The 16,112-nt window shown below is 36.3% G+C and overlaps 1 protein-coding gene across 2 annotated transcripts in view; it reads left to right on the plus strand.

Annotated features, from left to right (window-relative positions):
- The window catches only part of LOC128855047 (carcinine transporter), a 53,036-nt gene extending 39,548 nt beyond the window's left edge, over positions 1-13,488 (plus strand). For both annotated transcript variants that reach the window (XM_054089630.1, XM_054089631.1), the window contains exons 6-11: positions 5,392-5,541; positions 10,736-10,963; positions 11,096-11,223; positions 11,297-11,383; positions 11,452-11,786; positions 13,319-13,488. In XM_054089630.1, coding sequence (XP_053945605.1) covers positions 5,392-5,541; positions 10,736-10,963; positions 11,096-11,223; positions 11,297-11,383; positions 11,452-11,786; positions 13,319-13,411 — 1,021 coding nt within the window. In that variant the 3' untranslated portion in view covers positions 13,412-13,488. The remainder of the gene's footprint in view (positions 1-5,391; positions 5,542-10,735; positions 10,964-11,095; positions 11,224-11,296; positions 11,384-11,451; positions 11,787-13,318) is intronic.
- Positions 13,489-16,112: the final 2,624 nt, after the last annotated feature.

A 16,112-nucleotide genomic window follows, 5' to 3' on the forward strand; every position in this document is an offset into this window, starting at 1 on the left:
TTAGTTTAGCAAATGCTAAACGAATGGGCAGTTGCAAACGCTTGAATTCAAATGGCAATTCAGCTGGAATCATTGGAGTTCTTGGTATTAGAACGTCTTCATTCTTGAATTTGCCATTAAAATAGTAGCTTGGATAACATTATTCATCAATCGTTTGACTACTTCTTTTTGTTCTTGACGTTCTTCTGATGTCGCGTTATTCCGGGCATTTCTCATGCGCCTATTATTATTTGTCGAACGACCAATATGATTACGTGATTGTCTTGGCATTTGTACTGCAATAAAAATGATTGTAATTATGGTATTCAGAGATTTTAAAACATGTTTTTTGACGTGATAACGTCTTATAATTCGATTTAACAGGCTGCACGCACGAAAAAATGTGTCGTTACCTTGCTAATTTGTCGTTACCTTGCTCATTTGTCGTTACCTTGCTCATTGCCGTTACCTTGAATGAACTGCAAGCGAAAGCGCGGAACGAACAAAGCAAACGAACGGCAACGTTCGACATTTTGCTCTCTCCTACTTAAGTGCGTGTATATATGTATGTATATGCGCATATGTACATATATAAATTCACGTATTTGTATTTGCATATGCCTTCTTATTGATTATTATTAATTTGATTTACTTGAAAAATTTAAAATAAAACCAAGTTATTATTATTAATTTTTTTATTATAATATATATGAACGAATAAATGTATGGTAACATTTACCACATACCTTATAAGATATGTTGTATACTAATATATGTATATAAACATGCATTTACATATACAATTTCGCGCAATTTTCAAAAAGAACAAATCTATATGGAAAGATGCATACAAATCATATGGGCATATCAAATATACGAATCTATTCCGTACGCAAGCAAATGTAAGCTAATATGCTTGAACTGCAAGCGAGAGCGCGGAACGAACGACAAAGAGCACAATCGGTCCCCGCGTTCGGCAACGTTCGACATCTGGCTCTGTCCTACCTGAGTGAGCATATATATGTATGTATATGCGCATATGTATATAAATTCACATACTTGTATTTGCATATGCCTTCTTCCTGTGTGCATGGTAATGAACCATTTCTCTGTTGAGAATAGGACGATGATAGATAAAGTAGGAAATGAAAGGGAGTGTTTCGAGTGTAAAGTGTCTTGAAAAAGGCAAATCGATGATGGTACCGCTTAGTGTTGTTGACTTATTAACGTCTGATGCACAATCGAAATTGAAGATATCTTTCATGAATTTGATAAATGTTCCGTAATTGTTCACGTTCGTGTAAATGTAACTTGACCTATTCCATTGCAATTCCATTTACCTCCTCCTCTATATCCATACAAAATATCTATCAAACAAATAAAATTAAAATTTTGTTTTGAAAATTGCAACCATTGCATTAGTATTTTCTTATGACGTTGTCACGTTAAACTATCGTCAGTAAACCGACTTTACAGACAACCTCTTTTTTTTCAATTTGTGGATTATATTTTCGATGCATATGTGTTTGAAAGCCCAAGTCCACATGGTCAGGATTATTTATTTTGTTGTGATTTTCTTAAATCATCTCTTTTCTTCTTTTCTTGAAAATTGTTGACAATTTGCATGATAAGACTATTAATTTTTTCATCAAAGTTTCGCATTTTTCGTGCTCTTCTTTTGCATCCTTTACCAATTTCTTTTGTTTTTTCATTTTTTTTTTACCATTTTTTTCACTCATGGTGTATCGTAGCTTATCGCATATAAACCGAAAAAATAAATCCACAAAACATAATTTCATGTGAACATTCGCTGTTCCAAAATCCACTCCAAAAAAATTCACAAAAAATGTTTACACTTTGCACTTATGTCTTCTCCTTATGGCGTCCAAATCAGAAAGAAATATTGACACATTGTAACTCACACTGTCAATTTGACAGTTCAGTTCCGCCCCAAGCGTTAAAAAAGTAAACGACATTATGGCTGGTTCAAAAGAACGCTGTACGCGTTGCCGGTGTTCCGAATTACAACCAAACTTTACGAAACCCATTTTCAATACTTACTTAATAATGTGTGTAAGTTTGGTTTAATTCGGTGCAAAGACACGGCGGGTCCACGTTTTGGCATATATTTCCAGACCCCAGTTATCAATAGGTATGAAAATTACCCCGTATTAAAGCACTTATCAACAGCTTCCATTTGCTATCCATATTGTACAAACACATCATAGGGTTAGCCGGGTCCACGTTTTGGCCTATTTCTCGAGACCCTGGTATCCGATTCTTAAAATTTTAAAACACAAACCTTTTCCACATGTGTCTTTTCAATATGGCACAGTTTGGTTAAAATCGGTTGAGCCATTCTTCGTAAAGTTCATCACAACGCGAAAAACGGCTGAATTTTTATATGTAATCTATATATATAAAAATCAATTGCTGTTCGTTAGTCTCGCTAAAAGTCGAGAACGGCTGAACGGATTTATCTTATCTTGGTCTTGAAATATCCGTGAAGATCCAGGGAAGGTTTAAAAGTTGAGATTAAACGCCGCTCCGTGACTGGGGTCTCGAAATATAGGTCAAAACGTGGACCTGGGTAACCTTTGGTTGTGTATGTACAATATGGGCATCAAATGAAAGCTGTTGATAAGTGCTTTAATACGGGGTAATTTTCATACCTATTGACGACTAGGGTCTCGAAATATATACCAAAACGTGGACCCGCCGTGTCTTTGCGCCGAATTAAACCAAACTTACACACATTGTTCACACTTGATGATCATGAAAAAAGAAGATTTTTTTTTAATTTCAAATCAACGCAAATGAATAACTAAGAAACAATCATCAAAAAGAAAAAAAAAAATAATTATTTTTTCAATTAACAATTTAGAAGAACCAGTATTCACCCATGGTCAACTATACGTCGGCTGTTCACGTGTTGGGAAGCTAACAGCATTATATATTTACTCAAAAACAAATAGAAAAACAAAAAATATTGTTTATGCCAAAGCGCTTGAATAAAGAATAAAGAAATAAATAATATGAAAACCATATCTTTTCTGTTCTAAACCATATCTATTCTATTTTAGTGTGCCCAGCGAAGCGGGCCGGGCTTGCTAGTATATAGATAACTTTGAATTGAAATAGCTAATGCGCGAATAGCTCGTAATCTGTCAACAACATTTAGGCATGAAGACACAAGTTAACTCGTGACCAGTCAACAAAGTGTTAAGTATAATTTCGTTTCTCAAAAAATTCGTTTATTTAGTATTATGTGCATTATGTTGTACATATGTATGTATGTGCATGTGTCTGTGGACAAGCGCGCTACGTAAAATTCGTGAACCACTACACTTTTCAGCTACAATGAATTTAACGGTAGATAGTAATTTCTTAATATAAAATAGAAGTAGAAAAATCAACTTTTAAAGCAAAAAAAAAATTAGCAACCAGCAACCTTACCCTACAGCAGCATTACTTTCAACATAACGCCCAGTTTTTAATCTGCCAGTCCTTATTCTAAGCTCGATAGAACCAGTTTCTTCAACTTTTTTCAACAACCATTGAATTGTCAATTCATTAGGATGATTATTTCCACCAAAAAAAAATAACCATTTTTTCATGTTTTTCCTAAAGACCGACCATTTGTCTACTTGAAAAAAATTAAAGATGACATAAAGAAGATACCGTCTAGGAATTATGCGCTTCTGACTTCTTGGCGTCACTATTCGAAGAATCTTTACATGTTTATTAAAGGCATACATACGAGGGGTGCCTTTTATATTTCGGGATTAGAGAACAAAAACAAATTTTAATCATCGAAAATCACTTTAGTGTTTTTCAAAATATTCTCCATGAAGATCTATACACTTTTGCATGCGTTTGAACCAATTGTCGGAGCACTTTTGCCACTCTGAATGAGGTACCTCCAAAACATGCATTCTGAATGCCGCAACCGCTTCTTCAGGTGTCGAAAAACGTTGACCTTTCAGTTTGTTTTTTACGTACGGGAATAAAAAGAAGTCATTCGGTGCCAAGTCAGGACTATACGGCGGATGACCCATTAATTCGATGTTTTGGGTGCTCAAAAATGCAGTTGTTTGAGCCGATGTGTGAGAGCTCGGTGAAGAGTGATCCGTCTTTGGTGATTGGTTTTCCTAATTTCTTGGAAGACAACTGTTCTGCGTTGTTCTAGTGGTACGGTTGCGACATGTCCAGTTTTTCCGAAAAAACAGGCGACCATTTGCTTGGAAGGGCTTCGTGCGAGAACAACTTTTGTTGGATTTGGCTCATCTTGAAACACCCATACAGTCGACTGCTGTTTACTTTCGGGCTCATACGCGTAAATCCATGATTCATCACCTGTCACGATGTCATAGACGTGTTTCGAAGCCCCGCGATCGTATTTTTGGAGCATTTCATTCGACCAATCGACACGAGCCTTTTTTTGAGCGATTGATAAATTGTGTGGGATCCAACGCGAACAAATTTTTTTGCCAGTCAAATGTTTATGCAATATTGAATGTATGCTGGTCCCACTAATGCCTAAGATTGTCTCAATCTCACGATAGGTCACATGACGATCTTGCAATATCAGTTCGCGCACAGCATCAATGGTTTTCGGAACAACAACTGATTTTGGACGACCTTCACGAAATTCGTCTTGGAGTGAACTACGACCACGATTCAATTCACCATACCATCGATAAACACTGGTCCTTGATGGAGCTTCATCGTCAAAAACTGAATTAAGTTCATCCAAGCAATGTTGCTGAGTTAATCCACGTCGAAAGTTGTAAAAAATAATCGCACGAAAATGTTCACGATTTAATTCCATTTTTGGACCGAGATGAATCTTTTAAGTTACTGTAAACAACACAAATAGTGCTGGTATTTCAAAACGTTCTGAGTACGTAAAAGCCAAAAAATGTGAAACTTTGCTATACAGCTGTCAGTTGCCAGATTGCAACTCCAGGGTTGCCAAATCTCGAAATATAAAAGGCACCCCTCGTACAAATCTTTTGTTTTGTTACTTATGAAATAATATTCACTTTATTTATTATGTACAATATTATATGGTAGGAGAGCTTCTCAAACAATATGGATGCATTTTTTTAAGTTAAGTTGTTACAAAATAACTGGTCCCGGGACTAGTCTCGATATCCCGATATTGTACTTAGAGATCCCGAAAATCACGGGACCGTAAAAATCGGAAAAATGTGCATGCTTAAAACATATATGTATGTTCTACACGATTGAGCCCACACACAGCCACAAGAGCACTTATATTTAAACTTAAAAAAATATCTAAGAGTATAGTACAATTAGTTACGCCTACTTGACAACTCCATATATGTATATATGTATATAACTTCATTGCCTTGTATTTGATATTTTTCTTGCTTATTTCTTTCGCAGACAAGATCGCAGCATCATCGCAATTTACCAGAGCATTGGCTGGTCCATTGGAACATCGTTGATGCCATTGCTCTTCTGGTGGCTACGTGATTGGTATGCTTTTATGTGGCTCACGACAATACCGACTGCAATTGTTTTAATTTTCTTCAAGTACGTATATGTACAAACTAAGTTCTGCAGGAGTATGATGAGTACAACAACAGTAATAAAAAAAATCTAGCACCACTAGTATTTGAAGTGCCACAACGCGCAAAGCGTTTAGCCACAGTTTAAATGCCGCAGTATAGAAATTGCTTATACGACGTGACGCACCGTAACAGTGCATGTGTTTTTATGTATGTATACCATATATGTATTTAAATTAGGCGGGGTGCGGCCGCAGTCAAAAACGAGCAAAGGTTAATGAAAGTTTAAGTACTACTAGTATCGCCCGTAGTCAAAAATTCGGTCAATATCAATTCCCACTACATAGTAATTAATAGGCTTTTTTTTAATTAAAACTTTTGAAATTAAAATTTCCGTTGACTTTTTTATTTTGTACACGCAATATGAGATTTAAATTTGTATGCGAAGTGCCATGCTGTAAGGGTGAAACGATTTTTAAAGTTATGGCATTTATGGTAGCAGATCCCCTTTCGACTCTGAGCGAATTCGAGCCTGCTTTAATGATATACGAAAAAAATTAACACATCCTTCACATCCTTGTTGCTTCGTTAATACGTGTGAATAAATGTATAAAAAGAAGGTGCCGGATTCGGCCTCCGAATCTTTGAAGTGACGTGGTAGCCAAAGTTCCTCTCACCACTTTCTTTTTCACCATAGCTAAATAGCAAATTTGGTAATTTATCATCCTTGCCATGTCCCCTCTTCGAATACCTACCATTTTTCCCCCATGACTGTGGCACATACAACTTATGCATTCGCGACAGGTTTCAGTTCACTCGCGTACTTGGGTTTGGAGACACATTGGTTTTCACATTTGGGTCTATATGCCAGATGCTACGCCCCTATATATCGGGGTTAGCATTTATTCACTAAAGCAAGTTACATCCTTCATTAAATGCATACCAGTTTTCTTTGTCAATAAACTTAATTTTCTCATGTTCAAATTCTCATTTTTCCCATTTCTTAATTTTTTTCTTTCCAATTTTAATTTTTTCAAAATAAAAATTTTAGTAAGTTAGCAAGCAATGTGTTCTGCTCCTGCGAAAAGCAATATGGAATAAAAAAAAAAATTAAATCGAAGAAACTACGCGAAATTAAATCAAAATGTAATGATAATCAGTAAATTATGCGGCATTTATTTCTTCAAATTAAATTTATTTTCCTACTTGAAATTCAAATGTGAAAAATGCGACCCAAGAAGCACCAAGAGACTGATGAGTCCTAAACCACTCAGGCTAAAACGCCCATTGTATTCAAAGCTATGGAAAAGGAAAGGGTAGATAGTCAAGGAGGAAACGGGAGAAGTAACCGAAATAAAGATATAGGATAGAATAGAGACGGATACAGAGATAGGAAGCCTTCGCGAATTTTCCAGAGTATCCTCCAGTTTGAGCAAATGAATATTACTCATTCTCATGACTTCTAAGCCCGAAACTCGTAGCCTTTCTCTAGCAAAAGTAGGACACTCACAATGAAAATGTTCAGTGCTATCCGCCTCCACTTAGCAGTACCGGCAAATCGGGTCCTCAATGCTTCCAATGGTGATCATATGCTGACCCCATGGGTTGTGCCCTACAAAACTACCGGCCATCAACCGAACGTCTTTTCTACGAAGTTTTAGAAGAGAGTTCGACAGTTTTCTGTTCTTGTCACAAAACCTTTTGCAGTTCTGCAATGTTCTTGACCGAACCATCGCTGTTTATGTAAACTGCATACATAATAGCTGATCCACTTCATGATTCTTGTAGAAATGATTCCGATTATTGGCTCTGGTCCCTCAGCGGTTTATCCACAGTTGGCCAATTCATCGGCAATATAATCGTTTAATATAATGTATACATTAAGTCCGTCTGCCCTCTAAAGCTATATAACTACTCTAAAGCTATATACCTTAAAAAAAATTGCCACTCTTGATCATCGAGAAATATTTTTACGGTAATTTCTACCTCGCGACCATCTTCGACTTCTGAGCAGCTCCTTAAGTCGCGGAAAGAGTAAGAAGTTTCTGAGATCTAAGACGACTTCTAGTTCGGCATTCAGGTGCGTTGCCTTGATAATTTAAAGCTTTTGCTAGCAGTTTCCACAGTATCTTTTCTTTGGTGGCTTCCCATGCTTCTTCATTTTATTTGCATTGTGTGCGTTCATAAGAACATCGTGAGACACTAATACTATCTAGCTCCATTAATAGCATAGCATTCACACAAGTATTTAAAATATTTATTGAAAATTAAGTCCTCTAACTTTAATGACCCTTAAAAATGTTTTTATTTATGTATCTTATTTGTTTAAAGAATCGATCCTAGCACAGAATCTTATAATTATCAGCTGTGACAACTTTCATGAGAAAATTTACAAAGATATTTTAAGTTGCATAGAAAAACAAATCAAGTGAACTTTATTTATGAATTAAAATTAGCTGCTTAGTGCTAATATATCTCTGAAGTTCCCATCTTAATTTGTTCATACTAGATGCTAGGTTTTGGGAAAAGGAAATCCAAAGTCGAGTCACATGCACCGAGAACTGTCTTTCTGACGTTAGCGTTTTGTATCCAGCAGCGAAAAGTTTAGAGCTTCTCACTGACTTTGAGGCAGTTATTCTGAGGGTGAGGTACCCAGGTACTTTCGAGTAGTAGGTTTTGTGCAAAAGTAAGAGGACTCTGAACTATTGTAAAAAAGCTTATCCAAGGCGATGAAGTATTTTGTGTCAGAAAGGTGAGAAATGTGGTACCTTAAATTGATGAAAAAGAAAAATTGAGTATGCAGCATTCCTATATAAAATCCATTGTCTCATGTGCATGTGAAATTTTTCCTGATTAACAAAAAAAATATTTTTGTCGCACAGTGTAGTAATAATAGCAACAGGTGTATTAGTATTTCTCTATTAATATTCAATCCTGTTAATTCACCCGCAATTCATTAAACACGTCCCTTGTTATCCCAAACTTCATACACCTTTCCGCATAGCTTGAAGCCTTAAACTTCTTGTTGGTGGGTGATGAAAATATGTTCTAAGCAATATTCTGTTGCTTAGTCTATTGGTATCACTAACTTTTTATACCCTACAAACGAGATCTGTGTGACCTAAATGTCATACTGGTGAATCAGCTAGTACAATTTCTTCCACTTTTTTACGCTATTCTCGGGTACTGTACTGGAGAAGCAGAGTTTCAATGCTTTCGCTAAGTGGGCGCGTTTTTCGCAGACATTTTTGGAGGTAGAAGCATTTAATGATGGCGCTTATTTAATTTTTTGTCAATTTAATTTTAATGGTAAAATCTTGGCATAGCGAAATCTACGTCGAGTAGTCTGTAGATATCACTTAACTCAGAAAGAGCCCTCGTAATAACAACAAAATTATAGTGATAGTTATATAGTTTCATTTGACTATTTTGACGTTAAATGGATAGTAAACCCGTAAAGTTTTGTGAAGGTCATTAGGATCAATCTGTTCAAGAACTTCGAGACAATCAACAGAACCACTAATAGCATCAAAAACAAATATCAAAGAGTAGAGGATCCGCCTATTGGCAAGGGATACCAGATTTATTATTACTGTAGAGTAGAAGTGGGTCAAAGAAATGAACAATTTGCATGCAGAATCGAATCGTCTCGAATAGAATTTCTTTGTACCCTTTCGATTCTATTTGAATGTGAGACATAAATTTGATTTCAAACCAAAGACGCATATTCGAGCTAAGAACAAACTAGGGAGTTATATACAACTTTTCTAGTAAATGGGTCTTTAAAATATCTCGCATAATACCTCAGATATGCTAAATTAGCATAAACCTTCGATAATATTTGATTTACGAATGAAAACTAGAGTTAAATGTCACCCTTAGAAACTCTTTAACTTAGTAACTTAATAGAAACTTTTTATAAAATATAAGAGGAAGGAATAACATTCAGAGTTTTTGAAAAGGTGACGTGAAAATATTTTTTTTATATTAAGTGAAGATTGTATTAAAGAAACACCCTTTTGGCTAATTACTTTACTAAAAAGTTTTAGATCATCAGCATAGAGTAAAAACTTACAGTGGTTAAAACAGACCCCAATGTCATTAATAAAAAGGAAAATAAGGTAGGACCAAGAATACTCCCTTTGCGACATCCGAAAAGGCTATATAAGTGTAGGATTTAGTACCTATATTTAATTGGTACAAAGGATTTTCTTCTGGAAATATAAAATCTCAACGACGGCATGAAAGTTGAATGAAAACCTAATCATTCGAGTTTGCGTGTGTTCGAGTTTTTTGTCAAAGGCTTTTGAAAACTCTACGTATAGGGTGTCAATTTGACACAAATTACTGAATTCTATATCGGCGGCTACTTGTGTTTAAATGAATCTATCTTCCAGAAGAGATCGCAGGGTTTTATGATTTTTTTACTGAAAATTTCCTTATTTACTTTAGATAGTTAGGGCCATTGCAACAAATGCCCGTTTATCGTTTCTATTTTATTGCGCCTCATTTATCAAAAAATATCAATCCGGGCCATGCTCACGGCGGAGATTTGTAAGATAAGCTTTCAACCGAGTGTAGATTAATACAAACATTTTCGCGGCTCAGCCTAATGTTACATATATACACGCAAATGTCAATATATTTGTCTACGACAGACAATAGAGTAGAAGCAGCGGTCAGCAGTTGTAGCGACTGCTACTTGCGTATTCAGATGGTCATACATAAATACATCCATTCGACTTGCCTCCGTCGCGATATCTGTACGTGTACATGTATATGTATATATGTGTGTGCAACGTAGACTGCCCATTTCTGTATCGGGCATTGTGTCGATTTGTACACTTTCAAATCGATTTCGTTCGTGAATTTCATTCGAGCGCATCACATCACTTCACATAACCGGTGTGTGTCGTCCTGAATCCAATCAAACCCATTCAATTGTTTCAATTTCACGTGCTGCCGCTGTTACACTGCGCTATTTCATCAATACACGTTTTCTTGCTTCACTGCCCTTCCACTTTCGCCTCTAAATACACTTGTCTATCAGACGGACAGAAATGAAGTTTTATAAGAGTGTTTATGGCTATGCCGGCAATTTCGATACAGCGCCTGATTGTTCTGCTTGTTTTTGCTACTCTTATACTTCATTGAATTTCTTTCTTTTTTTGGTTTTTTTTTTATCAGTAATAGTACTTTTGCAATTGAATTCTACACAGATACGTTATTGAGTCGCCACGTTGGTTGATTAGCAAACATCGTTACGGTGAAGCGATCACGCAATTTAAGAAAATTGCGAGAATTAATGGCCGCCAATTCGATATGACCGAGAAGGAGCTGGCGCAGATATACACGAATAGAGTGGAGGAGGAGGTGACATATGGCATGGCTTCACTCTTCAGTGGCTGGCATCTAACACGCAACACCACCATTATGGGCTTCAGTTGGTAGGTCAGCCAAGAATGCGTGAACGGCTAAATGTGCTATTTGTGTCCACATGAAATGGGTCACAGTGCATATGAATTGAAGTATTTAAAGGTGGCTATTGAATGATTGCAAGTCTTCGCATTTTATTTCAGGTGTGTGGTGGCAGTTTCCTACTTCACGCTCATTCTATTCAGCACACGTATGGGCGGTAATCCCTTCCTGAATTTCCTACTACAAAGCGTGGTCGAAATACCCGCCTACCTGGTGGGCAGATATATGGGCAAGTACAGCAGTGCTACTTCAAATATTATAAAATTTTCGAATTATAATTCTCTGTTCGTTCATTTATGCAGGCGATACATATGGACGGCGCTTCACGAATAGTACGTCTTTCCTCATGTCTTTCTTCGCTACTGTACCATTAATTTTATTGACCGCAGGTATAACACAGCAGCTTCACAACACATATTTAAAAATAGTTGACTAAGTACAAATAATTACTTTGCAGATGTCAAATATGAGAAGGTCACTGTGTTTTTGGCTACATTCATTAAGTTCCTCAACGCACTCACCTTCTTCACTGTCAATCTGCAAAGCATGGAAATCTACCCGACGTGCATGCGACAGACAGGCATTGCGCTGGGCACGATCTTGGCGAATGCTGTTGGTGTTCTAGCTCCATATCTGGTGTATCTGGGCACTACAGTGAATATTCGTGCGCCCTACTACATTCTCGGCACTTTGTTTTTAATTGGAGGAATCGGCGCGCTATTTCTGCCTGAAACGCTGCATAAGAAATTACCGGACACAATGGAGGAGGCGAGGCATTTCGGAAAACATGATGTAAGTGAACTAATTTCGAAGCTTTGTTTTTTTCTATAAACGTGTACATTTGCACTACGCTGGCCTTTGGTCCCTTATCAATACTTTTTAGCAACTTAACGCATTCATCCCACACAAAAAAATTAGCACCTCAGCAGTTTGACAAACTTTGACAATTTCTTTATTTATTTAACTTTAATATTTTTTTCTTTTTGAATTCGTGCACTCTATAAGACAGACTAAATTGACCCAAGTTTCAAACTTTCTGAAGAACTGTAAAAATTCAGCAAATTTTCATGAAAATTACTAATTTTTTAATCAGAATTCAAAAAATACGAGTACGCAGTTATATAGCCTATTAAATTTTAATATAACACTTGGGCTGAAAAGTCTCGGGGCCAACAAAGAAAACACTTTTTTTTTTAGAATTAGCTTTATTCATCAACGTAATTTCCATGAAGGACAACGCAAGAATTCCAGCGCCGCTCTAAAATTTCAATACCTCTTTTGTAGATCGATGTATCTTTTACATTTGAGTGCGAAAATTCAATGAAAATTGCTTGATTTGTGGAAAGAAAGTTTGTGAAATTACAACCAACCACCGTATTCAACTGGTATAATACCGGCTACCTTTTCTCATTTTTCAAAACTCAAATTACCACTTCCAATTACCCGTCTTCCGTCAATAGAGAATTCGCAACGACAATTGAAGTTGCCTCTTTCGCTTACTATAATACAGGATGATCCATTCAGTATTTGGAATTTCATTTAATTCGGCTATAAATAAAAGTTTCTGAAATATTTTTCGAACATTTTTTTTTTTTTTTTTTTGGAAAGAGCAAAGCTTGCCATTGAAAAAGGAACACAATTTCATACAACTGGCCTCGGCGGCTGACTTTACAATAACCCACTGCTGACTTTTTCAGTTCATTTTCAGGATTTTCGATACTTATTTTATCAATGACATCAGAATTTCATATTTCAACTCTTGAATCATCTGTGAATGGTAGGCGGAGTAATTATCCTAAAAAGCGCTTCGCTAAAAATATTCTAACGTAGCCAATTTACAGATTCTAAAAGGTTAAGCCCCATTACTGAAGCGGCTGATTATTAAATTTTTGAGACATTTTTCGGAGACACTTCTCAAACAAAAATCGGCCCATTTTGAATATGTCTAACACCTAAATAAAAATAAAGTCGCGTTTTATGGGCAACCCTAAGTATACGAGTATATAACAGTTAGCAATCTGACAACGTCCAAGTTGGCGTGAAGCTCCATCTATGGAAGTAAAGCAATAAAAAAGAGAGAGGAGGTCATTTGGATGCTCGTCATTTGGAGGTTATCTATGATTAAATTCAAGCAAACTTATCTCATCAGAAACTTAGGCGTCTCAGAATATATCATTACAGTTTGAACAGTCTAAAGATGCCTTTCTTCAAAATCTGCTTTTACATTTCAACATAGATATTTCTTTATTATTTCATTTAATTGTAACATGAAACAACTACACAAGGAATCGGCTATTAATTACTCGTTCCTTTTTTGTTTACAGAAATTCTTCAGCCTACCTAAGGCGCCTCCGAAACACGAAGAGCCACAGCCCGCTGAAGAAGTGCATCTCAATCAAACAAAGTTTGCTCCATAAACTCATCAAGTAGCTAAGATATCTGGTTGATATTTGTGTGTTTGTATTGGTGTATGGAAATAGAAAATATTCTCAAATTTGTGCAGTATTTTTACCGCCTGAGATTTATGTGGGTATGAAATGAAGAAAAAATGTGTGACTTTTCTACTTTAAGCTGGACTTATTGTTAATATATGCGCGCATTCGCAAGTTTAAAAAATTAAACTTTAATTTTATAATAAAAATAGTTATTTGCTTAAAAGGTCAAGACATCTTCTTAAGTGTTTTCATTTATTGATGTTCACGGAAGAACGAGAGTAAATATTTGATTAAATGTGTTATGAGATGGGACTGGAAATGGGAATGGAAGTATCTAAAACTATAACCTAATTTGATGTGCAATGATTCAATTTACTTTAGTTTCACTTTTCCTTGAAATAAAATATGCAGGTTACGGTTTGGATAGATTACCTCTACAACTATTTTATTATTATTATTATTCCATACTCCTTTAGGAGCTTAAGAATTCAACAAAAGTAATCAAAACATTTCTATTTCTAGACATAAAACTCAGTTCATTAAACGATTTTCCAGTTTCATTGCGGATAGTCCTTTGCCAAGTCATCACTAGTCTGCCTCTTCTTCTTCTCGTTCCTTGCCGGTTTCAAGTCAAAGCGGCATGCGCTATTTCCTCTCAAGGCTTTCGCAGAGTATGCCCTATCCATCCATTGATGCTATTTTGGTGCGTACTTCTCCAGAGCTCCTCGTTTGTTATAACTCTTGGCCACCATATCTTAAGTATATTACGCAGACACCTGTTTATAAACGCTTGCAGCTTTGCGTTCGTTGCCGATGTCACAAGCCAAGTTTCCGATCCGTACAACAGCACAGGCTTAACGCACGCGTTAAAAATCTTTAACGTTTGTGCAAGTTTTGATGTTGTTGGAGCGCCATATATGTATATCGAAGCCTAGCGAATGCGTTACGTGCCTTATTTATTCGGTTGTAAATGTTACTTTTCGCACCACCGTCTATGGAGATCGTACTTCCCAAGTTACAAAAACTGTCAACGTCTGCAATGTTTCATTACCAATTGTAAACAGCGCAGCATTGTTAGCTTTGATACGCATAGATTCCGTCTTTTTAATATTAATTTTGAGTCCTGCTTTCGCGGACTCCTGCTGAAGCAAATTTTTATTTCATCACATGCAGATGATGCGAATGCGAGAGTAAAACAGCGTCATCTGCATATTTCAGATCTTTCAGACTGGTGTTCATTCTGCAGGTAATTCCACGGTTTACAGAGTCAAATATTTGAAAAGTCCAGTCCACTACAACCTCCACAACTATTAACCATTAACTATTAACGATTGCCCAAACATTTGGCATCAGGCGGCTGTAAAGTCTAATCCAACATTTCAATGCCATTTTGCTGCTTCCACTATAAACATCTTCGTCTTCAATGCATGGGATCGTTATTTTCTTTTAAAATCCGAGATTAGCTAGTTCGTTCAAAAAACTCCGCAGCTGACTGTTAAATGTTTCCTGCTAAATTTTATTCATCAAATCTGCATTCAAATTGGCGGTAGACAAAAATAAATGGTCAAATTCTTTTTCAGAGAAGCAGCCCTAAAAATGAACCTTAACTAGATGCTTAACTGTTCGTTAAAGTTATCGATTATCAACAGTGCACCAGAACCGATGTATGCAACTACTCACCCAAAAGGAAGATTCATCCGTGAATACAAGTATTACGTTTACCCAATTCCGCCATGGCCCGCGCCAGTCATTGCCCAATGTGTGGTAATGAGAGAAGTTATTTTTTCAATGCGTTCCGGAATTTGAGATTTTCTGCACGTAAACGTTCCTGAATCGTGTCTTTATACACATTAAGACAACTTCTCGTTAAAACTGCTTTAACTTCACGCCACGAGAAGTTCGACCTTGTCACAAACAAACCAATAATCGCTGGTTTTGCTTTGGAGAGGTTTGTTTTTGGGCCTCGTCTGGAGGCAAACGTCGTCAACGTTTTTAATTTCGGTATACCGCGGCACCCATTTATTTATGAACGTCTTCGACTTCTCGTATTTCAAATCGTTTTTCATACGCGGAACTCTTTTTGTAAAAACAACGTACGCTTTCTAAATTTCTCACAAAACTTACAAATTCGGCGCGGACCGATATTTTTATACCCGCGCACATTTTATTAAAATTTAATTTGATCAGATTATTAATTTGTGGAATCCAACAAACTCACAGACAATAAGAGTTATATATACATGATTGTAAGATGAGAGTAACGGACGGATATTTAGTTTTAAGATATAAAGAGTCCGATTTCAATAATATTTATGTCAGGTATCAATAAGGTGGAGAGCAAAGATATTAACAAGTTTGGGCGTGTTTTAGTAAATTTAGCCTAGCACCACCGATTATCGGAGTAAAAATCCACTAACTACCAGGGCATTCCACTTTTATTAATTTTATTTTTAACATCAATCTGTACTTGTCTGTCCGTTATTATGGCAGCTCTTTCTTAACTTACACATTTTTGTATTTTATTTTTAACATCAAACTGTACTTGTGTGCCCGTTATTACAGCAGCTCCTTCTTAACTTATGAAACTTCAAAACGCCGGGTCGGCGCGTACGCCATACCCGACTGTTGCTTCGCGACTATATTTCTTCTCTTATGTTTATCATTTCTCTCAAATTTAATTTTT

This window comes from Anastrepha ludens, chromosome 2 (genome assembly GCF_028408465.1).
Source record: "Anastrepha ludens isolate Willacy chromosome 2, idAnaLude1.1, whole genome shotgun sequence".
NCBI classification, from domain to species: Eukaryota; Metazoa; Arthropoda; class Insecta; order Diptera; family Tephritidae; genus Anastrepha; species Anastrepha ludens.